Below are 26,090 nucleotides of genomic sequence, written 5' to 3'. Positions count from 1 at the left end.
TCCATCCATTTACTTTGGTTTTAAGGTGCTCTTCTGTTTCTGGTTTTTGACGGTGGGTGCTCGTCTCACTGTATTTAAATGTTTCGTTGGTTTTGTTTAGAGATAACGTGCTTGTGCATGAGTGGGGGGAGGGTCAGAGGGAGAGAATCTCAAGCAGACATCCCGCCGAGCACAGAGCCCAACACAGGGCTCAATCCCACGACCCTGAGATCATGACCTGAGCCGAAAGCAAGAGTCAGACACTCAACTGACTGAGCTACCCACGTGCCCCAAACATGGGAATTTTTGAAGTGAGAAATATGATAACCAAAGTAAAAACCATCAACCAATGCGCTCAAGACCCCAAAAACCAGCAAACGTGAGGATAAAACCGAGCTTGCCCAATCTGGACAGCAGGGAGACAGTAGGCTGGGAAGAAAATGACAGAGCCTCAGGGACATGTGGGACTCTAACCACCAGGTCAGAAAGACCTGACATTCACGCCACTGGAGTCACAGAAGGAGAGAAGACGGAAAACTACCCAAACGTGGCCAAAGACACAAACACAAACATTTGAGAAGTTGGTAGAACCCCAGTTAGAATAAATCTCCCCCAAATCACACCAAGACCTCTCATGGTTGAACTGAAGACTAAGAAACACCTCTTGAGAAGCACAACTAGCCCGTCTCGCTCAGTAGGAAACAGACTGTTTGAATAGCCTGCTGGCGAGTAAGGACGTTGAGTTAGTGGTTTTAAAACCCCCCACAAAGAAATCTTCAGACCTAAATGGTTTCACTCAAGAATTCCAACACGCATTCAAAGAAGTAACATCAGTCCTACGCTGTCTCTTCCATAAAATAAAAAGGAGGCCCCTCCCAGTTTGTCTTATGAGGCTAATATTATATTGATGCCAGACAAAGAAAAGAAACCTACGGACCAATATTGCTCATGAATATGGACACAAAAGTCCATAACAAAATGTTAATGAATAGAAGTCAGCAATACGTAAAAAGAGTTATTCATGGTGACCAAGGTGGGTTTATTGCAGGCGTGCAGGGCCGGTTCAGTATTTCAGCATTTATCAGTGGAACCCACCACATCAGCGGATGAAAGAAGAAGAATCACACCATCATTTCAATCAGTACAGAAAGAGTATTTGACAAAATTCAACATGCATTCAGAAAAACAGGAATACAGGGGAACTTCCTTAATGTGTTAGTGAGTACCCACAGAGCGGGACAGTCAGGCATGCGCTGTCACTGCTCGTCCTCAGCCGCGGAGGGCAGGAGAAGGAAATACAGGTCATGGAGCTCGGCAAGGAGGAATCAGCAGTCTGTTCACAGATGACACAATTATTCAATTATAAAATTCCCAAAGGCTCTACAGAAATACTGCTGGAACTATACAAGAGCAGGTAGCAAGGCTGCTGGATACAAGATAAACACTCAAGTCGATTGTGTTTCTATTTGCAGCAGTGGACACGTGGATGCCAAAAGTAAAAATGCAATATTATTTACATTACTCGAAAAAATGCAACACTGAGATACAGCTAACAAAAGCTGTGTGGGGCTGTGTGCCGCCCCCGCAGGTGCTTATGTAGGGACTCAAGACCTCAGTGAAGGGGAGACACACTGTGTTCACATGAGCGTAGCATGTCTGTTCTTGCCACACTGATTGACTGCATTTCTAGCAAAATCCCAGAAAGGTTTTTTATGGACATGGACAAGATGATCCTAAAATTTGTATGGAAAGTCAGAGGAGCTAAAATCCTTACAACAATCTTGAGAAGGGAGAAGAAAGGAGGAGCCAGTGCACTTGCTATCAAGACATCATTTGCTGTGTGTGCTGGGGCAGCAGGGTGCTTCCCGGCAGGGGGACAGACCCTGGAATGCCATAGGAAACTCAGAAGCAGACCGGCACCTGTGGGACCAACTGATTTTTGGCAAAGGTGGGAAATCAATCAGTGCAGGAAGATTGGCTTTTCAACAAATTGAGCTAGAGCGATTGGAGATCCAGAGGCAAAAACAAAGATCGACCTAAATTTCATGCCTCACATAAAAATTAACTCAGAGTGGATTACAGATTTAAACAAAGTGTACAACTGTTATACTTTTGGGAAAAATAGAGTAGATCATATTTGGGATTTAGGAATACACAGAGTTCTTAGACCTGATGCCAAAAACATGATCCATAAAAGGAAAAATTGGCAAATTAGACTTTGTCAAAATTAGAAACGTACACTCTGCAAAGGGCTCTGTTCAGAGGGTAGCCAGACTAGCTGCAGCCTGCGGGAAAAGATCTTCAGATCACAAATCTGATGAGAGCCTGGGCGTCTGCAAGCTCACCGGCACAACTGGCAGTCCAGTTGGCAAATGGGCATCAGACCTGCCCAGTCACTGGGGCAGATTACAGATGTCAGGAGAGCCCACGGAAGGATGTTTATCACCATTAGCCTTTACAGACATGCACATAGAACCACACGAGATACCACTACGCACCTACCAGAACGGCTGCAATGAAAGTAGTGGCACCCCCAGTGCAGGGGGGGTGCTGAGAGGCGGGATCACCCCTTCGCTGCTGGCGGGGATGCAGCATGGAGCGGCCACTCTGCAGAGCTTTCGCCTGTGTCTGTTAAAACACACCGCTGTCCTGCAACCCAGCAACTGCACTCCTGGGCATTTAGCCCAAGAAATGAAGACTTTTACACAGATTCATGCACGTGAATGTTTGTTGGTGTCGTTTGTAATAGCCCAAACCTGGAAAGAACGCGAATGTCCTTCGGTGAGTGAGCGGCTGAAACACCCAGTGGTCTGTCCACACCACGGAACATTATCTGCTCTGTAGCAGCGAGAAGGAAGTGGACACAACAGTCTGGATCAGTCTCCATGGAATGAAGCTGGTGAAGGGAGCCAGTCCCCAGAATCGCGCACAGGCTCTCCGCGGAGACACACGGGCCGGCTCAGAACGCCGCAGTACAGCCGATCCCACGGAAAAGTGCGTCGGGTGAACTTTTTGGTTTCCTGTGCACATAAACGTTACGTTCACACTACGCTGTGCTCCATCAGGTGTCCAATAGCATTATGTCCAAAAATACCTTAATTAAAAACTATTTTACTGCTAAAAGGTGCTAACCATCATCTGAACTTCTGACAAGTTATAATCCCTGATCACAGATCACCGTAACAAATATAATGAAAAATCTGAAATATCGTGAGAATCACCAAAGTGCGACAGGGATGCGAAGTGAGTACGTTCTGCTGGAAAAACGGGGCTGGCAGGTGCTCCGTGCAGGGTCTCCACAAACCCTCCATTTGTAAAAAGTCCGTATCCGTGGAGCACAATAAAGCAGGTGTGCCTGTCTGCAGGGTTCCGTTTCTAGAACGTTCTTGAAATGGCGAAATTATGGAAATGGAGAACAGATCAGTGGTTGCCAGGGGCTCGGCAGGGGTGGGACGGGAAGGAGCCGGGTGTGACCGTGTAGGGACTCGGATGGGATGCTCTGTTGACTGTATCTGTGTTGTATCCGCGCTGTGACATCCAACGCAGTTTTGCCCGTTGCATCTGTCATGGGGGAAGGGCACACAGGATCTGTCTGGATTATTTCTTATAACTGCACGTGAATCAACAATTATGTAAAAGAAGTCATCATCCGCAGCCCTATTCATGCCCTGCCAACAAGCCCACACACAGGGCTGCCCTGGAAGGGTCTCACCAAGTCGTAGGATCGTATCTGAAGTGGAAGGAGAGGAGACTAGCCAGCTCTCACCTTGACCGGCTAAAAGTAAATACTTGCTACCGCTTTGTAGGTGCAGATCTGAAAGCTTAGACGTCAGGTAGGGTAACTCAATTTCAGTGACCTTGGACTTGAGCTTTGGAAAGTACTGAGTTAAGGCTTGAGTAAATGGCATTTCTAAAATTAAATCACGTTGTTTAAAGATCAGCGCTGTGGGAAGGAAGGCAGAAGGCAGCAGACCAACCCGTGGTGACGGCTGGGCCGCCACGTGCTTCGCGTCCTCTTCCTTTTGGAGCCTCGGTCGGAGCCTCAGCGTGGAGTAAGCTCGAGACACACACCCGCCTGCCCCCCTCCTGGGCGGTGGGCACCCCTGCTGCTGGTGGGTGTTTCACACGCACGCCCGGCCCCCTGGTGGTTTTCTGGGGATGTCCGTGATGATGCAGGCGCCGTGTTGGCGGCAGTCCCTGCTAACCACGTCCCTCGAAGGGAGGAAGGAGAGGAGTCTCCACTTTCTTTAAAATGCTCGAGTCCTCAACACCGTCCTGCCTCCCCTCTGGCCTTTTTCAGTATTTTATAGATTGTTTGGGTGCACATTTGAGGGGAAAAATCTGAAAATGTAAGATTAAATCAAACTGAAAGTTGTTACTAATAATTTTCTGAACAAAGTAATAAACCGACTTCCTAATTATGAATCGTTGTGTTCCGGTGTTTACCGTTTTGGACAGAAGTCACACGGAGCGGGGACATACACAGTCATCTGCGTCAGAGCTGGGACGACGCGGTTCTGCGGGTCCCCAAGGCCACGTTATCGTTCCCATCACTGGGCTCTATTGTTACCAGTTTCCTTTCCAATAAATGTCAAATCCACCGGCCAGAGAGCACACGGGCGCTCCGTGCAGAAAGTAACCAGGCAGACGACATCTACACGCTTGCTTGGGGAGTAGATTCTGTTTTAACCAACAGCAGCCGGCACTTAGACGGTCCAGGCGGGCTGCCCTCGGCTCGTCCCCGGTGTACCCCTCTCGGCAATAGCCGGAGCGCCTCTGCTCACCTTGGAACACCTGCTTCACCGCGAGCCCTGTTTGCAGTCAGTACTTACAGTTGCGTTCTTGGTGAACTGGAAGGTATATTTTCAGCTCTGATCTCCTGTAGGAACATGGAGGGTTGGCCATTGGACACTGGAAGCTACAGAAGTTTCAGCCATTGGTGTCCGTGTCCATCGGAGAAGGTGGCCCCTAACAGACACACACGGTGCCACCAACCACACAGCGTGGAGGGGGAGCGCTGTACTCAGGGCTTCGCCGTGGCAGAGCCATAAAGTTAGACATCAGATCTCTCCTGCCACAGCCCCTGGAGGGAGATTGGTGCCGTCTTGGGTCCACGCCCCGCCTGAGCCCGGCTGCTGGGGCCAGACGTGGTCCCTGCCCCTGGTGTCAGGCCTGCACGTCAGACCCAGTGCCCGGCAGAGCTGGGAGAGCAGGGCCGGAAACAGGCAGCAGCCGAGGGACGGAGGCTTCGAGTGCCCTTCCCTGACACGCTCTGGCTCCGAACAGTGCCTTGTTTGGCCATGTTTGTGGGGTCACCTGGCGATTCTAAGCGTAAGTGAGGTCCCCACTGAAGTCAGCTTTCCCGCATTCATCCCATCACCCAGTGAGACCGTGAGTGCCCGGAGCCAGGGGCCACATTCCACCCTCCACACACTTGTTTCCCAGGCCTCACACCGTGCCGCCAAGAAACGCAGTGCCCCCAGCTTGCCCAGGACTCGTTGCCAGTCCCCTCCCTTCTGGCTTCTTTAGGCTCCCTTGCTGTTCTCGGGGTCCCCTTGCGATGCCCCAGCTGACACCTCCCAGAGGCGCAAAGGTGGCCAGGGCCTCTGCTCCTTGCAGAGGGTGGCCCTTTCCCCAACCTTGGGGACGCCCTGGCACCCCACCAGCCACGTTCTCATGCCTGGGGTCAGTCTCTCCATGCCTCCTTGAGCCGTCCAGACCCAGAGCAGAAGGAAATCCTGCCACTTGCGGCCACACTGGAGACCCTGGAGGGCCTCAGGCGGAGAGCAGTAAGCAGATGGAGATGGACCAGTGGCCAGGGATTCCTGCTGGGAGACATATCCAACAGTCATGTGGTCGGGGAGGCAGGTGGGCACAGGGGCCAGGAGGGGAGGGCACGGCCATTGGATCCGAGGTGAGTTCTAGAGGCCGGCTGGACAGCGCCACCTTCAGTAAGAACTAGAAGCGTGTAAGGAAGCTGGTCCCCGGAAGGGTGCCTGCAGCGCAAGGGCACAGGACACCCCTGGAGGCCGCGGCGTGTCTGTGACCGCCACTGAGGGCGACGCCCCAGGAGGGACGAAGTCAAGACGTGCGGTTGTTTGTGTACCGCTTACACCTCAGTACATCTGTTTAAAACATGCAAACAAGAGAAAAAAGGTGTCGGTGAGGAAGACAAAAGGAATGGAAAAAACGTTCCATGCTCATGGATTGGAAGAACAAATATCGTTAAAATATCTATGCCGCCCAAAGCAATCTATACTTTCAATGCAGTGCCTATCAAAACACCATCAGCACTTTTCAGAGTTGGAACAAATAATCCTAAAATTTCTGTGGAACCAGAAAAGACCCTGAATAGCTGAAGGAAAGGTGAAAAAGAAAACCAAAGCTGGGGGTATCACGATGCCTGACTTCAAGCTCTATTACAAAGCTGTCATCATCAAGACAGTATGGTGCTGGCACAGAAACAGACACATGGATCAGTGAAACAGAATAGAGAGCCCAGAAACGGGTCCTCTACTCTGCGGTCAACTAATCTTCGACAAAGCAGGAAAGAATATCCAATGTTGGGAAAACTGGACAGCCACATGCAGAATGAAACTGGACCATTCTCTTACACCACACACACAAAGAGACTCAAAATGGATGAAAGACCTAAATGTGAGACAGGAATCCATCAAAACCCTAGAGGAGAACCCAGGCAGCAGCCTCTTCGACCTCAGCCACAGCAACTTCTGGCTAGACACGTCTCCAGAGGCAAGAGGAACGGGCAAAAACGAACTCCTGGACTTCATCAAGATCAAAGGCTTCTGCACAGCAAAGGAAACAGTCCACAAAACTAAAAGCCGACAGAAAGGGAGAAGTTTGTAAATGACGTATCAGAGAAAGGGTTAGTATCCAAAATCTATGAAGAACTTACCAAAATCGACACCCAAACCCAAAAAATCCAGTCAAGAAGTGGGCAGAAGGCACGAACAGACATTTCCCCAAAGAAGACACACAACGCCCGACAGATGAAAAGAGGCTCCACGTCTCTCGGCGTCCGGGAAGCACACATCAAAGCCACATGGGGCGCCGGGCGGCTCAGTCGTGAAGCGTCTGCCTTCGGCTCAGAGCGTGATCCCGGCGTTCTGGGATCGAGCCCCACATCAGGCTCCTCCGCTGGGAGCCTGCTTCTTCCTCTCCCACTCCCCCTGCTTGTGTTCCCTCTCTCGCTGTCTGTCTCTATCTCTGTCAAATAAATAAATAAAATCTTTGAAAAAACCCAAAAACAAAAACAAAACCACAATGAGACACCACCTCACACCAGTCAGAACGGCTAAAATCAACAAGACAGGAAACAACAGGTGTTGGTGAGGTTGGGGAGACAAGGGGACCCTCTTCCACTGTTGGTGGGAATGCAAGCTGGTGCAGCCACTCTGGAAAACAGTAGGGAGGGTCCTCAAGATGTTGAAAAGAGAGCTACCCTATGACCCAGCAATTGCACTACTGGGTATTTACCCCAAAGATACAGTAATATAGTGATCCGAAGGGGCCCCTGCACCCCAGTGTTCACAGCAGCCACGTCCACACTAGCCAAACTGTGGAAAGAGCTCAGATGCCCATCGACACATGAATGGATAAAGGAGATGTGGTTCATACGTACAACGGAATACTACTCAGCCATCAGAAAGAATGAAATCTTGTATTTGCAACGATGTGGATGGAACTAGAGGGTACTATGCTGAGCGAAATAAGTCGGTCAGAGAAAGACGGTTATCATATGATCTCACTCATATGTGGAATTTAAGAAACAAAACAGAGGATCATAGGGGGCGAGAGGAAAAATAAAACAATGAAATTGGAGAGAAACCATAAGAGACTCTTAATCATAGGAAACAAACTGAGGGTTGCTGGAGGGGCAGGGGGTGGGGGATGGGGCAACTGGGGGATGGGCATTAAGGAGGGCACGTGATGGAGTGAGCACGGGGTGTTGTAAGTGATGAATCACTGAGCTCTTCCTCTGAACCTAATAATACATTATATGTTAATTAATTGAATTTAAATAATTTTTTTAAAAGAAAGAAAGGTGTTGGTACCCACCTCTATTTTCTGTCTGGTTTCATCTCCTTCCCCTGCTGACTCAGGTGTCCTCGGGGCTGAATGGAGGGTGAGCCCCTGAATGACTGCTTTCCTCTGGCGGAGCCTTGACGTGCCCCTCGGGGCGACTGCCCCAGGACCTGGGTTCTTCGGGGTGGGCTGCGTGTGGGGACAAGCCGTTGAGGGGCCTATGCTGTGTTCTGTGTGCTCCTTGCCAGGCTGGGCGCACTGCTCTGTAAGCAGCAGGTGTCGGTCTTTGCTGGTTTGCTGGGTTAGGAGAAAAACAGTCCCTCGCTGTGCCGTCACAGCTGCACACGGTAACCTGTGTGCCGACCTGGGCCGGTGCCGTGGCGGGGCCTCGGAAGTCAGGGGGAGTTAACGAGGATACGGGCCGGCTGGCCCTCCTGACAGGGAATGCGCCGTGAAGGTGAGGATCCTGTCCGTTGCTAGCACCGTGTTCCCAGCACATGGCCTGTGACACCTGGCGGCGGTCCAGCCGTGACGGGTAAACGGAGAAGTGTGCACGGCACAGCGGAAACAGCAAACCTCAGGTCTGTGCTGGGTCGGGACTGGGAGGGAGCGCCAGGTCCGCGTGGACCGCCACGGGAAGTCACAAACAGGCTCTGACACACAGGGACACGGTCCGCAGGGGTACCGGCATGCGCTCTCCCTGGGGTCCACCCTGGGTTTTACCGCCGACGGTTACGTCGTGGCTAATACTTACTAGGCTCTAGTAGCCAGCGTGTGTCAGGCGCTGTTCTAATTATTTATACACACACTTCATCTCCAAACAACAGTGACGTAGGCGCCGTGTGATCCCCATTTTACAGATGGGGAAACTGAGTAACGTCTTCCAGGCCGCCTGCCTGGTCAGTGCGCAGGCTGGGGTCTGGCCCCCCAGCCCACCCGGGAGCCCGGGCAGAGTCTCCTGCAGGGACGTGCCCGTCACCACACACAGCTGTCTCCAGCACCCAGCGTCAGCGATGTGTCTGTGACCCTCAACGCCCGGAATCAGTGGCTCCCTGCTGGGGCAGACACACATCCTGACCCTGCGGGCCTTACATTTATAGATCTGGGGGCGCCGGGGGGCCCAGGCAGCCAAGCGTCTGACTCTGGATTTCGGTTCAGGTCATGATCTTGGGGTTCTGGGATCCAGCCCCACACGGGGAGCCTGCTTCTCCCTCTGCCCCTCCCCCACTCATGTTCTCCCGCTCACTCGCACTCTCTCTCGCTCCCTTTTTCTCGCTCTGAAATAAAATCTTAAAAAAAAGAAAGAAAGAAAGAAAGAGAGAGAGAGAAAGAAAGAAAGAAAGAAAAGAAAGAAAGAAAGAAAGAGAGAGAGGGAAAGAGAGGTGTGTATCCAAGAAATCCCCAGACGCTTTGGAGAATAAAACGAGCTCCAGTTGCCAGAATTGAGGTCGGATGTGGCGCGAGCCCCCGAGGGCTGGAAGCCAGATCCCCTGAAGGCCAACAGTAGTTTTACTCTAGTTTCATTTGGTTTCTTAGAAAGTACGTGACATGTAGGAATGAAGTCCAGATGCCACAGTATATTGATTGATTTTTCCTGCTTCCCAGGGGGCACGATTACCAAGGAACCAAACTAGCCAAATGGAGCCGTGAGTGCGTGGCGCTGGCGCTGGGCCCGCGTGGCCGCCTGGAGCGTCGGGAGTCCTGCTCCGAGGAGACGCGGCTCTGTACCTAAAACCTGAACTTATTTCAGGGAATACGGGGAGAATGTTGTGAGTCAAACTGTGAGGCGGCTTTAAGCATTTGCCTTTTTAAAAATACTGTCATTTCAGCCTGCGTGTCTTCTGTCCAAGGACCACGCTTGCGGTGCCAGACGTCACGATTCACGCTGGCGGAGGGCGCGGGAAAGCTGCGTCCTCCAGAACTGAGCTGTAGTGACCTCCGAAACCTCGGTTTCCGCTGTGATGGAACAGCTGACATGTTTGTAGCGCTCGCTGGTGGATCTGACCGTGCGGTCTGCCAGCCCCCCGTGCACGGACCCTTCGGTCCTCACAGCCGAGGCTCTGGTCACACGCGCCCCCGCTGTGCCCTGTAGACGCAGTGTGGGCTCCTCTGCCCTCGGAGGCTGCCAGGCAGCCGTGCTCCCTGCCCGTTCCTACTCTCACTGCCCAGGGCAGACGGCTCCGTGAGGGTGGGTTTGAAGCCTTATTCACAGGCTGACCTCCCAGAGAAAGAAAGCAAGAAGCCAAGGCTGAATGGTGCGCTACCGCGGAATGCGGCCCTGGCGTTGGAGCAGAACGGTGCGTGTGCAAGGTCCTCCCCGGGCCCCTGCTGCTCACGGACGGGCGGCCCGTGTTCCTGCAGCTGCAGTCCCGGCACCGCCGCGCGCTCCCGGGTTCCCTGGCGCTTTTCTCCTCAGAGGACACGTGTTTTCAGAAATGGAGCTAACGCTCGTGTTCGTGAATCAGCAGCAGTCCAGCTACGAGGCCTGCCGATTGGAGAGGCTCTGCTCTTTACATATGCAGCACCGAGGTGGTCTAGGACCCGGGAGATCAGGCTGAGTCCCACTGCAGGTGGGGGCAGAGGCCCAGCGGCGCTGAGCGCAGCTTGTTGTCCGACGCAGACTCGCTAACCTGTCCATCTCCAGGCTGTGCTCACACTTGTCGCCGGTGTTCATTCTCCATCCACGAGGCAGGTTATGGCTTGTGCCTTACGTACACTTCTGAACGCGGTGTCCCCACGCCCAGGGGCCATGCCCCCCCCCCGCCGGTATGGGTCGTTCCAGCTTCCACACATGTCCTGCCAACGTGAGTGCAAACGAGGTTTTTTCTTATCATTTGGAGTTTTTATTTTGTGCTTGAATAGCCCCTGTGACTTCGGAACACTGAAGGTCATCCGTGCTGCGTAAACACGAAGGGAAAACAGTAGCAAGATAAGTTGGCTGAGGTTTTCCTAGAATTCCTTCACATTCAGCCTCCAGCTCCCCTGAATCCCTTCACGGCTGCACGTGTGTGCGGCGCCCTCCCCCGCGGGTCTCCCTGGGACACCAGTTTGCTCCTGGGTCTCATCCCCAGGCCCGTCCCAGTCAGCGCTCAGAGAGATGGGCCCCTGGGACACGCACAGACATAAATCTGCATCCATTTACAGTTTGCTTCAAGGAATGGGCTTATGCAATGGTGGGACCTGGCGAGTCTGAAGTGTGCAGGGCAGGTGGAGATGCTGGTAGTGTGTTCACATTGCGGTCTTGAGGCAGAATTCCCTGTCCTTGGGGAAACCTGGTTTTTTGCTCTTGGGGCTTCCACTGATTGGACGTAGCCCATCACATTCTGGGGGGCGGCCGATCTGCTTTCCTCAGAGACGTCTGGTCACCACACCTCCAAAGGCCTGCGCCGTGGCCCCCAGATGAGTGTTGGTCTGGGTGATGGGAATAGAGTCTTGCGAGCGGACATAGGCACCGACCATCCTGACCATCCCGTGGCCCGGTCCTGTCTCCGCTCGCCTTCCCTGCCAGTGGTCCTCCTTTCCTGCTCCTGCCAGCCACACCCCTACACCGGGGCCCAGCCCGCCTGCTGCCTCCTGTGTTCTCACACGCGGCTCACCGCTCGTGCACCCGGAGGACCTGTGCCCCACCGCGTGGGCCCGCATCTGCTCGCCGGGCTTGTGGGGCCCTGCAGGTCATGGGGACGTTCTTGGACTCTGCCACGTGCAGGTGTGGGTGGACCCGGAGCCGTGAGGGCAGCGCTGCCGGGAACGCTAATGTGAGAGGGTGGAGTGGCCCCTGCCGTCTTGTCAGACATGAAGGCCGCAGGGGGGGGGGGGGGGGGGCGGGGACATCAGCAGGAAGTGGGGAGGCTGCTGTGGCCCCGTGCGGTCTGTGAGAAGCTTCTCTTGAGCACAGGGTGTCTCCTCCCAAAAATATGACAACTGCATTCCTACCTGGAGGTATTAGCAGTACAAGGAAACTCGGAGAATTTTATAAAATTAAATATCTGCTGGTTCTTTTTCCTCTAGTATCTCCTTTGGAAAGAACTGGAGGAGTGAGCCGGGGTCAGGGCACGTCTGACGCCAGAGCGTCCCTTATTCCCGGAGCCAGTGGCGCCGGGAGGAGCACGCGCTCCCACTCCTGGCAGAGCCTCCAGCCCGAGCTCCTTCCAGGGCTGCTCTTCCCTGCGCACAGCCGTCCTCTGCTCTCCCGAGCTGGGCGAGCTGTCCCGCGGGGCTTTCTGAGGCGGGCTCCCCGAACAACAGAAGGAAACAAGACGAAGAAGGAAACTGGCCTTGCTTCCTTCAATCACAGCCGTTAAAAACATTCCCTCGGTGTCCATGCGTTCACCCCCTCGGTGCTGGTTCCTCACTGGGAGCGCGCATGCGTCACTGGGCTGGCGGGGACACAGGGACGCGCCAGGAGGGACTCCAGCGGCCGCAAGGTGCACAGCTGCTCAGCTGCTCGGAGCTCCCGCGCTTCCCCGCAGGCTCTGTCACCCTGACACTCCTCGACGAGGCAGTGAGATCGAATTTAAAATATGAAGCAGGAGGGGCGCCTGGGTGGCACAGCGGTTAAGCGCCTGCCTTCGGCTCAGGGCGTGATCCCGGCGTTATGGGATCGAGCCCCACATCAGGCTCCTCTGCTGGGAGCCTGCTCTTCCTCTCCCACTCTCCCTGCTTGTGTTCCCTCTCTCGCTGGCTGTCTCTATCTCTGTCAAATAAATAAATAAAATCTTTAAAAAAAAAAAATATGAAGCAGGGACAGGCAGCCTCACTCGGTTTTCTGAGTAATCACAGATGTCTACACGGTGGCGGGGGAGCAATTCACATGTGTCGCATGTGTGTGTCTCAGGACGGCAGATGCGTCCATGGGCACAGACGAGGGCTCTTCCTGCTGACCCTGTGGGGTTTGTAAGAGGTCGGTGTGTGGTCGCCCATCCAGAGGGGCCTCGGGGACCCCAGCGGTGGGGTGGCTTCTGCCCCGAGGGGTGGGATGGCCACGGCTCTGTAGAAGCGTATGTGTGCATGGCCTCGTCACCTTCCTGCTGCTGCCGTTACAAAAGACCACACGCAGTGGCTCGGACTCCACACGCTTACCGTCCTCGTGACCCCCAGTTCGGGAGCTCGGAAGTCCAGAACCAAAGTGTGGGCAGGGTGGGTTCCTTCTGGAGGCTCCGGGAGAAGCCACGCTCCCTGCCTCTGACCCCTGTGGCCGTGAGGCCCCTGGGATACGTGGGGCCCCACCAGGCATCCTGGACAATCTCCCGGTCTTGAGATTCTCAGCTCGTCACATCTCCCGAGTCCCTGTGTCCACGCCATGTGACACGACCACAGGTTCTGAGGACGAGGACAGGGACGGTCCTTGTTCTGCTTGCTGCAGCCTGTGTTCGGGGGCCCCTCCTGCCATGTCCAGGCTGTGGCGGCAGCTCGGGCGGGGACCCCAAGGATCCCCCTGCAGTTTGGGTTACAGCGATGAGGCCCATGGGCTCTTCTGCGCATGGTCCTCTCTGCCCCTTCCCCTTCCCCTAATGGGGAGCCTGAGTCTCCCGGCGTCCCCAGCAAGGGGTCTTCTGGCGAGCCAGAGCCGCCACTGCCCTCCACGTGTGCCCAGGGGACACATGTGACGGCACTTCTAAAGATCTGGTCTGTTAGACGTTTGACGTAAAATGGGGCTGAAAGTTGTAAGTCAGAGGAAGGAAGCAACTTTGCGTTACTGTGTCGTCGTCATGAGAAGAAAACACACGTAAGCAGGTGTGCTGTGAATGTCGTGTCCCCAGAATCCAGGTGCACAGCCTCATCCCCAAGGAGACGGCATTTAGAGGCGGGGTCTCGGGGAGGTGGGGAGCTGGGGAGGTCATGTGGTGGAGCCCTGCTAGCAGAGAACCCCGAGGGCATCCTCGCCTGCCCCCTGTGAGGACACAGCAGGATGACCCCAGGACAGGATCCTCGCGGAGCCTGACGGAGCCTGACCACGCAGGCACCTTGACCGCGAACTTCCAGCCTCGGGGCTGGGAGAAATCCCTGTGGTTCGTCAGCCCCCAGCCTGCGGCGTTGAGTGGAATGAGCCGGAAGGAGCCCGTCTCCCGCATGGATCTCGCTGACTTGGGGGCTCAGCCTCCAGAAGCTTCCAGTTAGGGTCCTTCTAGAAGGTCACTCCTGTGTCACAGGTCCTTGCCCCGGTCAGTTAGCGTCCACTGATGGCCTGCGGGGTGATCTGGCTGAGATTCCCCCAGTGCGTTACACAGAGCGCGAGCCAGCCTTGCTCCCGTGTGACTGACGTAGACACACCGAATTTCGCGTCTCCTCTCAGAATTCATGACCCCACGGCCACGTCCAGCCCGCATCCTCAGGGACCTGGGCTCTTTGCTGGCCAGGGGAATGGCGTTTCAGAGCGGGGCACGGGCTCCCCAAGACAAAGGTGAGTGTGGGGAAGCCTCCCTTCCTCCAGGCCTTCCTCCTGAGCCCCCGCCCTCCTTTGCAGGACACCCTCCCTCCCAGCATCCTGGTCCCTCTCCGGGCGGAGCAGAGGGGGCCTTGGCGACGCTTCATTCTGACCCCCAGGTCGTCTGTTGTGTTTGGTCACTACCACAGCTGCGGTTTCGTTCCCTGGGCTCCGTCCTGCCCGGGGCACACTCAGCCTCCATCCCCTCTGCCCTCCCTCCGGAGTCTGCCCCGTGGGAGCAGGGTGGGAGGCGTGTGGGCACGCGCACACACAGCTGCACACCCGTGTGCCCTGACCTGCCGGGCTGTCCCCGGGTCCTGTCTGCACTGTCCTGGGGGGTCCGCCTGTGCTCGTGCACCAGGCCCACCACCGTGGCCCCCCTTCTGCTGACCCTGCGTGGTGCCCGCCTTCCCCGGTGCCTCCACGCCTGCTCGCCGGTGTAGACCCGTCTTCTCCAGCCCTTGGCTGTGGGGCTCCTAAGTCCTTTCGTGTGGCTGCCCTATTTCACCGGGTCCCACGGCTGCTGCTCTCCCCATGCGGTGCAGAGATGCGGTGGACACGCGGCCTGGGGGAGCGGAAGGTGTGCAACGGGGTGATGTGGGCTAGGCGTGTATTTTGCCACGATCCGAGGTTAGTTAACGCTTCTGACGTGTCGCATGCTCACCACTTCTGTTTTGTGGTGAGAACATTCAGGATCGACTTCCTTAACAGTTCTCGAGTATGTGACACGTGTGGTGGACGGTAGCCACCCTTCTGCACGTGGGAGCCTCGAGGCCTTCCGCCTGCTCACGGGGAGTGTGTGGCCTGTGCGTGGCATCTGCCCGGCGCCCGGAGAGCCGCTGCTGCTCGCTCCGTGTCCACGAGTCCAGCTTCCCGAGTCCATGTACGAGTGACGGGACACAGGGTCTGTCCTCGGACTTCTTCACTTCACGAGACGCCCTCAGGGTCCGGCCCTGTTGTTGCCGATGGCAGAGGGTCCTTTCGATGCTGAGTGAGGCCCCCTGCGCATGCACGGTGCCCTGGCTGTTCCCGTGTCTGCACTACTGCTAATTGTGCTGCTATGAACATGGGGTACAGGTACCCCTTTTTTTGCTGCAGAAACCTTTATTGTTTGCATGTGGTCCACGGCTTGGGAGAAGGCTCCAGGGGGGTTAAAGGGTGGTCTCGTGGCGGCAGGGAGAGGCTCAGGCACCAGGGGGACACCACAGGGGCCCCCCAGAGACTGCAGGGCTCCAGAGGCTCCCGGTCGTGCTTGAGGGTGAGCCTGTCGAAGAGATGCTCCCCCGGCCCAGCTGGGGGCCGGCCGGCCTGCGGACATGAGTTGGGTTCTCCTGTCTTCTTGATGAGTTCACCTCCTCGTCTGGGGAGTCACAGAGACGGGTTGTGTGCGGGCAGAACCCCGACGTGCAGACCCACAAGGGCCCGGCGCAGGCTCTTCTGCAGAACCGGGTGGCTTCCACGCGTCCCGGGTTTGACCCCACTCATCTGGGGACGGCTTCTCCGCATCCTGGGGGAGGGTGCAGCAGCCCTTCAAGAGAGACTCGGTGCCCTTGCTCTTCTCCTCAGCCTGCTGGTGGAAGAAGTGACCCACGCCCTGCAGAGCCCTTTCATCGCGGTCCAAGGACGGGTCCAGAGGGAGGCGGGTGCACGTGGACCAGGCAGTTGACGGTGGTCTCCACCTGGGGGGAAGAATTTGGACGGATCTGGAAGCTCCTGGGTGATGGGCGACAAGGAGCTGAGCTCACAGGAGGGTGCTGGCTGGTCCCAGAGGCTGAGGGTGGCGGGGAGATGGCTCCGAAGGTTGTGACTGGAACCAGGGTTGGAGGGTGGTCAGAGGCTGGTGGAAGGGGCGTCCCCGGGTCTGTTCCATCCAAACACCGTTAAAGCCAGAGACAGATGGCAGAACCACTGGGTGCACTGCCCAGGTGTCTCTTTAAGTTAGTGCTTTGCTTTTCCCTGGGTGTGTTTCCAGAAGTAAAACTGCTGGATTATATGATAGTTTCATCTTGACGTTTTGAGGACCCTCCATACTGTTTTCCACGGTGGCTGCCCCAGCTTGAGTTCCCACCACCCATGCCCAACGGCTCCCCTTTCTCCGCATCCTGGCCAACGCCTGTTACCCCATGTCTTCCTGACCACAGCCATTCTGACAGTGTGGGGTGGCATCTCCTTCGGCCCCCCCAGGAATCCTGCCTTTCGTACTCTGCCTCTTTTTCTTTTTCTTTTTTTTTTAAGATTTTATTTATTTATTTGACAGAGAGAGACAGCGAGAGAGGGAACATAAGCAGGGGGAGTGGGAGAGGGAGTAGCAGGCCTCCCGCCAAGCAGGGAGCCTGACACGGGGCTCGATCCCAGGACCCTGGGATCATGACCTGAACCAAAGGCAGACACCCAACCGCTAAGCCACCCAGGCGCCCCTGTACTCTGCCTCTTCTGTCCTGTGTTTGGGCCAGGGTTCGAGGAAAGGGAGCTGGTGGGAGAGGATCCTGGGTGCTGGTGGGGATGCTGCTGGGCCCTGAGGGCCGGGAACAGGGTGGGGCAGTGCCCGGGGCTTGGTCTGAGAGGAGTCTACTGGCAGGGCCCCATCCTGAGGACTTCGGTCCCCTCCCCGTTCCCCCCCCCCTTCCTCCAGACACAGCCCATCTGTGAAGTCCCTCCTGGCTGCTCCTCTCTGGGGGCCCTACCGGCTTCCTTCAGCCCCCCCTCCTGGGAAGCCTGTTGTGGGATGGGTAAGGCTGGACAGCGGGCATCTCTGGCACTGCACCCTGTTCCCCAGGCTTGTTCGGGGACAGCCACCTGCTTCTGCAGCCTCCCAGCTGAGGGTCTGGGGGCCACGCCGTGTCTCTGGTGCTAGTAGCTTCGTTGCACCTGTTTCTGAATTTGGTATAAATGGAGTCAGAGTTTGGGTATTTGCAACTTGCTGCTGTAGTTCAACCGCTCTGTGGTTTGCTGTTGTGACCAGGAAAGCTGCTAGTTACCCATTTACTGTGAGCCGCTTGACTGCTTTCAGCCTCGAATCCCCTCCCTGCCACCCCCTCCCTCTCTTCCCCTCCCTGCCACCCCCTCCCTCTCTTCCCCTCCCTGCCACCCCCTCCCCCTGCCATCCCCTCCCTCTCCTCCCTGCCACCCCCTCCCCTCCCTGCCATCCCCCCATCCCCTCCCTCCCCTCCCTTCCCCTCTGTGCCACTCCTCCCTTCCCCTCGCCCCCACCCCATCCTCTCCCCCTTCCCTCCCCACCCTGCCACCCCATCCTCTCCCCTTCCCCTCCCAGACACCCCCTTCCTCTCTCCCTCCCTGCCACCCCCTCCTCTCCCCCTCCCCTCCCTGACCTACCCCTTCCCTCCTCTCCAGGCCACCCCACTTCCCCTCCTCCTTCCCACCCTGCCACCCCTCCCCCTCCCCTCCCTATCACCCCTTCCCCTCCCCCTTCCCCCACCCCTCTCCTTTTCCCCTCCCCTCCCTGGCACCTCCTTCCCTTCTCCCTTCCTTCCCTTTCTCCCCCCCACTCCTCTTCCCCTCCCTTCTTCTCTCCTGTATTCCCCCCCACTCCCGCCCCCTCCCTTCTCCTCCCCTTCCCTTAGTACCCTATCCCTGCCCCACTACTGTAGCCACACTGCTACAAACACTGGTGTCTGTGAACAGTGGTGGCGGGTGCCAGAGCGCACTGCAGGAACGGAGGCTGTCCACGTCTTGGACCTTGTCATGTGGCTTCCCATCAATTCCACAGGGGATTTTGCCCCTGGATGGGCCTCATTCACCAGCTTGTTCACCACCAAGCCATAGGGGTGCGTGTCCTTGTTAGTGGCCAGCCCCATGCAGAGAGTGGCCCCCTCAGGGGCAGGGAGCCCACCTGCCTCGCTCAGCCTGGCTCTGCCTGGGGTGCAGTTGTTCAGGAGTGGCCTGTGGCCGTCCCTGCTCCAGGGTGCACCTGCCCCACGCCCCAGCTGTTAATGGGTGTGGATTTCTTCAGAGCATTCTTTCCAAGTCCCCCCTTCCCCATGCTGCCCCCTTGCTGTGGGGCAGGGCAGCGCAGGACGGACATGGTGACAGCCGGTACTTCCAGCCCAGAGTGTCTCCCCATCCCCCCAGAGCACCGCACCTGTCTCAGGAGGGCAGGCTCCCCAGGGCCTGGTCTCTCAGAACCCTTCCAGCTCTCCTGTTTCTCACCTCCTTTCATGGCTAACTTTCCGTAATGGTTGCTAAGAGGATGTGTTTGGTATCCAGGTGTAACATGACGCCCGCCTTCCCACCTGGGTGCCTTCTGGCCTCCTGGGGTGGGAGAACAGTCATGTCCTGTTTTTCCTCTCTGGGAGGGGGCAAGACAGCGATAGAAAGCAGGTCTGTGCCCTTCGGACCCACCGGCCAGTTTGGGCTTGGGACCTTACACACCTTCCTGTCCCTTATTTCCTATCAGGGACTTTGGGGACGGCAGTCCAGCTGAAAGCGCACGACATTTCTCGGAAGCAAACACTGGTTGTCTAGGTCTGTGTTTATATCTGCATCTGAGTTTGAATCCTGCCTCTGCCACCGACCAGCTGTGTGACCCTGGGCAAGTTAACCTCTCTGTGCCGTAGTCTATAAAACAGCATAAAAGCAGTGCCCACCTCTTTGTGAAGACTGAGTTCGAAGAGGTTAGGAGGCTCCCCGGAGGACCCTAAGGGCTCAGTAAATGTTGGGTGGTATTGTTATGACTGTTATACTTCAGGCAAATATGAAATGATTTTCACAGAAAGCACCATTTGTGCCCTAATTTAAGGAGAGAGTAAGGTTTGATAGGAATGAGAAGAGAGAGGGAAAGAGAAGGGAGGGAGAAAGGGATTTGTTATGTGACTAGCTCTCATGGCAGTGGGGCTGGTAAATCTGAAATCTGCAGGACAGGTGTGGGCTGGAGACCCGAGGAAGAGCCGATGCCGCAGGTGGGGTCTGACGTCAGTCTGGAGACAGAATTCCCTCTTCCTCAGGGGAAGTCATTCTTTGTCTCCCAAAGCCTTCAACTGATTCGACGAGGCCCACCCACACCAGGGAGAGAGATCTGCTTTGCTCAGAGTCTTTGACTTACATGTTCATCACATCTACAAAGTACCTCAAAATGACATCCAGCCTGGTGTTTGAGCCAACATCTGGGCATCGAGGCCTGGCCACGTGGACCCATAAGCAGCAGCCAGCACAGAGGGCAGCAGACTCAGCCCCAAAGCCCGGCTGGAGTGAGCGGCTTGGTCCGGGGATGGCACCAGCCAGAGGCACTTCAGGGGACAGGGTGGAAGGCATGGGGTCGAGGAAGGAAGCTGAGTGTGAGTGGGGCCCCTGCACGAACAGCACAGGAGTCGGCGAGAGCAGGGGCAGAGGGTCTCCCAGCCCTCCACTTAGTTTTGGTTTAAAGATGGGCGAGGCTCGCCGGGGTTCTCAGCCTGTGCAGCAGCGTCAGCACCGCCGGGGATCCTGCTGGAAAGGCACATTCCGCCCCCACCCCACATCTACTGGATGGGAAGCACTGTGGGGGGCCCAGCCATGTGGGGTCAGCAAGCCCCTGGGGCTCCCACTGCATCTCAAGTTTGAGCACCGCCTGGGGACTCTTCTGTGCCCCAAAGGGGTTGAACCAGGCGAGGGAGGAGGTGGAGCTGCCTGGGGGCAGGGGTGTCCCATCCAGGAGAGGGGCTGGGGGGCTGGTTTGGGCGGAGGAAAAGTGGGGGGTGTCGGGCATACGAGTAACGGTTGTTGCCTTTGGGACAGCAGGACGTCGGGTGCCGCCCACCGCACTTGGGGAGGGGAGGGCCTGCCCTGTAGACATTTTAGGCTCTGCCCTGAAGTGGAGGCAGGGTGCGTGGGTCCGGCACAGCGGGGTCTGCTCCTGAGAGGGCAGCCCAGGACTAGGGGAGGGCTCACTGTCCGCTCTGCGGTGACACCTTTCTAGACACCTCCGTTCACCGGGCTCTTCTTGAACCATACGGAGCTGCTGGTGGTTTTGATGGAAAACAAAGAAAAAAGAGAGAAGTGGTTTTACCCGCACCTGGCACCTGGGGCTCTTCACCTTCATTTCATGGTGCAGCAGTTTCCAGATCTTTCTTGCCCTCCAGACCCATGACCTCTCGGAGGGCAAATGCTGCTACACCTTCGTCTGCTGACCCCTGGGGCCCCCCTTGGTGTCCTCATGTGGACAGTTGCTGCAGGGCAACCCTCAGCCGCTCCATGCTTGCATTTCCTAAACCATGTGTGGAAATGGGCGCTTCTTCCTGAAATACTCTGTAAGGAAGGGCATGCTACCTGTAATGCCAACCACAGGCCCCGCCCCGGGCCCATAATGCCCGCACACCTGTTCCCCAGTCCTCGGAGGTGGCAGCCGTAGCCCCGTGCACCGAGACTCCCATCTACAGGGCGCTGAGGTGTAAAATGGATCCAGTGGCTTCGTGCCAACCGTGGGGAGGTCGGAGGGCCCCAGCGAGTGCCCGGCGCACTTCCCTCCCCGCCCCTGCGTCCCCAGGCCAGTGGCCGTACCTGGGGGAGCTGGCGGCCCACTTCGGCCACCCGCGGACCCACCGGAGAGCCGCTGTGGACCCAGTGAGCTGCGGCAGCTGGGCGTCATGCGGCGGCGCAGAGAGCGTGCGCTCGGCTGCTGCGGCCTCTGCACCTGCCCCAGGGCAGCCGGAGGTAAAGTGGGGGGAGCAGGTTCCGGCGCCACCTTGGCGGCCGCCTCACCCTCTGTTCGCGCCCGGCAGCTGCTCCTTCTAACCGAGGGAAGGCGCAGAGACCGGGTCTGCTAGGACAGGGGGCAGGTTGTGCCTTTGCGCGGGGAGTACACTTGGTACTGTGAGGGCTCCCAGGTGGCTGCGGGGGGTGTGTGCACGCAGGGCTCCCAGGTGGGTGCGGGGGCGCAAAGCAGGGCTGCAGGTAACCTCGGCCGTGCACACGCGGGTTCCCGGGTGAGCGCGGGGGCGCAAAGCCGGGCTCCAGGTGACCTCGGCCGTGCACACGCACGGTTCCCGGGCGAGCGCGGGGGCGCACACGCACGGTTCCCGGGTGGCCGTGGGGACTCGCGGGGCAGGCGCGCCGCTTCCGCTTCCGCCCAGCAGCCCCCCTGCCGCAGGGCGCGCCCCCTTGGCGGGGCTCGGGAACCAATCCCAGGAAGGGAGGCGCGGCCGTGCCCCCTCCCCACTCGCTCGACCCCACCCATCAGGCACCTTCTGCGGCGGAGGGAAGCGAGCTGCGGAGGGTCACTTGTTCGGTCAGAGGATGAGGTTTTGGCTGAGAAATGAAGAGATGGCTCTGGAAGAGATGGTGCAGAGGCTCCATGCGGTTTGCAGGCACACGGGTAGGAGGAGCTGCTGGCCGTGGGTCTGTGTTCTTGAGCCTGACATCATGTGCTGAGTCGTAGGGAACGCGTCTCTTTTCTGGATGACAGCCTTCGTGTTGTTCCCCGCAGTGGCGGCAGGAAGCAGATGCGAGGGGCATCGGGCGGCGGCTGACAGGTCTCCGCGGCCGGTCCGCCCGCGCTCGCTCCGCCTAGGTTAGGTAACGTGCTGCCCAGGGCAGCGCCCGCGGTGCGCGGAGCCCGGCCGAGACCCCCTTCTGCTGCCTGCACGTCAGGGCGTTTGGAGAACGCACCCGTATTTGCGGGTCGAGGGCTTGTAGAGCCCGGAGCAGGGGTGGGGCTGTCGGCAGCTCCTTTTCAGGAGGAAAAACCTGAATTAATCAGGTGCTTCTATTAAATTAAAATCTAAGACAAGCACTTGGGAATGGTGTAGGTAAGAGGGAGGAGCCTAACCAGACCTCCGTTTTGTGTATTAATTAAAAGGTTACTTAAAATGAGCTTTGAGGAGCAATTTGAATGGATTCCTTTAGACCTGAGAGAAGGCTGAGCCGGCCGGGTGTTGCTCTCCGCTTTCCATCGGCCACCTCTGGGTCTCCATGCTGCCCTGGGCGGGAGCAGGGCGTCCGCACTCACTAGTTCCCTTGAAATGAAGAGGAAATAGCCGTGTGAAAGTAAGTTGCCGAGTTTTTGCCTGATGCTGCCGAATGCGGTGTTGCGTGTCATTCCCTCGCGGCCTGGTGCTTCCTGAGAGAGGGGAGTCTGTTGCTTGGCTTAGGGGTGGTACCCTTCCTCCCTCTCTCGTAAGTGGGAGACCCCACTGGGTTTTGAGAGGAAAGCCGGGGTTAAACGTCATTGCGTGTGATGGTCTAACCAAGATTCTTGGACGCATTCCGTGTTTAATGGTGATTTTTGTAATTAAAGCTGCTGGATTTATTGCATATGGGTCAAAAGAAAATAAAGCCATCGTGTGCCATCTGGCTCTTACTCCCAGAGAGAGCTCCCTTTTCCTGAAACTCGGTTGCCTTTTGCTTCGGTGTGGGGTATGGCCTGTGTCACGGGGTGAAGGGCATGGTGGCTCGCAGACCCGCAGAGCACCCCTGCGTGCCCTGCTCTTCACGCCCCTGCTCAGGCTCTGGAGTCGGAGTGACGGAGCAGGAACAGCTCCAAGAGTGATGTCATTGCCTGGGTTTTAGGGATGGAGGTTTCTTTGCGAGCGAGCGAGCTCGGAAAGACGCATGTGCATTTCGAATTGTGAAAAGGCTGAGAAGAGCAGGAAGGGCCCTGGCTGCTCACGGAATCGTGCTGTGAGCCGAGCGTTCCTGTTGGCCACGGCCTCGCACTGAGCGGCAAGTCCCACACGTGTGTCCTCTCTCACGTCTGGGCTCCCAACAGCTGAGGCTTTCACTAGGTCGCTCTCAAATCCAGGTCAACAGACACCCGCTTGAATACCTAGGACTGTTTAGTGGGGGAAGGACGGCACCCCTGCCTGGGTCCCACTCACACCCTCGGCTCCAGCACGAATTCCTTTTCCGTCTGGCTACGTGCGAGGCCCCTAAAGGCAGGCTTTGTGACGTGGAGCGGGTGTGTATCCCGCGCCACTGACGCAGTGCCGTCCACGGACTGTGGGGCACGCACACCTTCCCTTATGGGGACGGAATCTAGGTCAACGTCAGCCTACTCCCCAGCCCGGGCCAGACCCCTCGCCCGTCCTTAGAGGAGCTCCCGGTCTGTCCAGAACCGCCGTTCCGCAGAGGTCAGAGCGGCGTGGCGCCCCAAGGGTCACCGGCACTTAGCGGCAGACGGCAGGACACAGGTCTGTATGCTGGTGTAGTGCCTCGGGGCTGGGGCCCGACCCCTGAGGACCAGGTCAGAGGGGAGGGCTGGCACTCAGTGACCTTTCCAAGGCTTCGTGCCTGTTTCCCTCTGCGGCTCCACCCCAGCTGACAGGCATTTCTCTTTGTGCGCTGGCCTGGACAGGCGGCTGCCTCGTCCGTCCTTCAGACTGATGTGCTGCTCCCGGGTCCGCGCAGGTCTGCCGGTTGGGGGGGAGCCGCCACGTGGTCGTGGACCTGTGTCTGCTGACCTTGAGAATTTACGGGGGGCGTGCTCTTGAATCTGATCTTTGACCACAAGGCCAGGAGCGGTTTGCAGAGCTCCCCTGCTGTGTGAGGGCTCCCTTCCCAGCAGTTTCGTTACTTTGGTTTTCTCTTTAGATTCACAGTAATTGCGGAAAAAACAAGAAACACTTGAGGGAGAGATGGATCTGTAGTTGGTTTAAACATGGCTGGGGGCGCCTGGGGGGCTCTGTCGGTGAAGCATCTGCCTTCGTCTTAGGTCGTGATCCCGGGGTCCTGGGATCGAGCCCCGCGTCAGGCTCCCTGCTCCGCGGGGAGCCTGCTTCTCCCTCTGCCCCCCTCCCCCTGCTTGTGTGTGCTCTCTATCTGTCAGATAAATAAAATCTTTAAAAATAAATAAATAAATAAATAAACAGGAGCTGGCTGCAGAACAGTGGTCGTCCAGCCAGGGCCTCTGAACCTTCTGGAAGGAATCGTCGCAGATTCCTGGTTCAGGAAGTGTGCGTGGCGGAGCCTGAGACGCTGCGGTTTCCGGGTCTCTGGTGATGCTGGTGGTGCTGGTGCAGGAAGCAAACTCGGGAGCAGCTGCGGGGGGAGGATGTTAAAGTCTGCGGCCAGTTCCTGTGCTCACGGGCCTCGAGCAAGATACTAGCTCTTGTCGTGGGTGGATGAGGACACGTCGGACAGACGGCGGGATGAGGGTGGACGGGCAGGTGGGTGGGGGCCGACCGACAGAGACACGGATGTGGGTGCACACAGACGGTAAACCTACTTGAAAGCTTGCATGGCCCCCAGTTCCTGGCGTGTGTCGGAGTGTGTGCGATGCGGCCGCCCCAGGCCTGCCCTGGAGGAGCCCTCTGTTTGCTGTCCCCTTCTCCCTGGGTCGCGTCAGTCCATGATGGGAATGAGCCTTGCCTTGCCTGTCCTTGTAGCTGCTACCTGGCGAGCAGGTGGCCGTCCTGGCGGGCTTCACACCTGGGCTGTGTCACAAGAATGCTTCTGGAAACCAGAACCACGTGCTGCGGTCACCAAGAATCCTCCGGGTGGAATGCCGAGGGTTTGGTCCCCGATGCTGTCTGATGGCCGTCCGTGTCCCTAGTGACCTTGAGCCAATGTGAATTGTCTGAACAGAGTCAGCCCGTGACACGGCAGAGCAGGACCCACGTCACAGAGAGAAACTGTAGTGTGCACGTCCTCACCCAGCTTCCCTTTATGCAAAGTTGTGTGGAGCTGGTGTCTGCTTTGCTTAATATGTGAAAATAAGTAGTTAAGTCAGAAATGCCAAATTTAGCCTAAGAATTTTTGTGTGGTATTTAGTTTTGGCAAGTGCCTTCTGGGCATAATGTGGCTTTTGTGTTTGCACTATGGGGTCTGGGAGCCCTTGGTGTGTGAGGTTGGAATGGCAAGGAGGCCAGGGGTGCCGGGGCCGGGAGAGTAGGATGCGAGGGCAGAGGGCTTGGGCCCGTGCACTCGTCAGCCCCGGCCGCCGTAACGAACCACAGGTGGGAGGCTTCTTTCCCACCGTCTGGACCCTGGAGGTCTGGGGCCAAGGCACTGGCAGGGCTGGTCTCTCCCGAGGCCTCTCCTGAGGTGTGCAGATGGCCGTCTGCCCGCCGTGTCCTCACACGGTCGTCCCTCTGTGTGGCTGTGTCTGATCTTCTTATAAGGACCTGGTCACGTGGGAGTAGGGCCACACTGGTGACCTCATTTTATCTCAGCCTCTAAAGTCGCCGTCTCCCAATAGAGTCATGTTCTGACGTCCTAAGGTTGGGACGTGGACATGTGGAATGGTGGGGGGTTGGGGGGGGACAGTTCAGCCCCTAACAGCCAGATTGCATATGAGGTTGGGCCACGGCTCCATCCTCAGCTCGACTCCGGGAAATCAGAGCCTCTGAGACACGTAAGCAGAGCTGTGGTTTCTAAAGGCTGGTCCAGCGGCTTGCTGGGAAGGTGGAGTTGCTGTGTGACCAGGAGGCCACCGCCTGGCCTGGGAGAGGGTGGGTGGCAGGCAGTGTGGACGGGGGGTCCTGGGCATGTTCTGAAGGTGGAGCTGACCGAGCTGGACGCGGGGTGAGAAGGAGGCGCACAGGGTGGCCCGCCTGCCCCCACCTGCGCCATCCTGGCCACTTGCGGCTCTGGGGCCATCTGCCCCTCCTGGGAAGGTGGTGTGTGGCTGAGACGGGGTTAGCGTGGCAGCGGGCTGGGAGCTAAGGGACCAGAGCCACAAGACGGGGCTCTCAGGGGATCAGAAGTTTCCCAG

The 26,090-nt window shown here is 57.2% G+C and overlaps 1 protein-coding gene across 4 annotated transcripts in view; it reads left to right on the top strand.

The window, feature by feature from the left end:
• Nucleotides 1-21,628: 21,628 nt before the first annotated feature.
• Nucleotides 21,629-26,090, top strand: part of MCF2L (MCF.2 cell line derived transforming sequence like) — a 95,844-nt gene continuing 91,382 nt past the window's right edge. For 2 of the 4 annotated variants that reach the window (XM_026488776.4, XM_057307095.1), the window contains exon 1: nucleotides 21,643-21,755. In XM_026488776.4, the coding sequence (XP_026344561.1) occupies nucleotides 21,677-21,755 (79 nt within the window). In that variant the 5' untranslated portion in view covers nucleotides 21,643-21,676. Of the gene's footprint in view, nucleotides 21,756-21,891; nucleotides 22,427-26,090 lie in introns of those variants that run through there. The other 2 variants (XM_057307072.1, XM_057307083.1) reach the window with 2 other exon arrangements.

The sequence above is a fragment of the Ursus arctos genome, unplaced genomic scaffold (assembly GCF_023065955.2).
Source record: "Ursus arctos isolate Adak ecotype North America unplaced genomic scaffold, UrsArc2.0 scaffold_10, whole genome shotgun sequence".
In the NCBI taxonomy this organism is placed as follows: domain Eukaryota; kingdom Metazoa; phylum Chordata; class Mammalia; order Carnivora; family Ursidae; genus Ursus; species Ursus arctos.
This window is presented reverse-complemented; position numbering and strand designations above follow the sequence as displayed.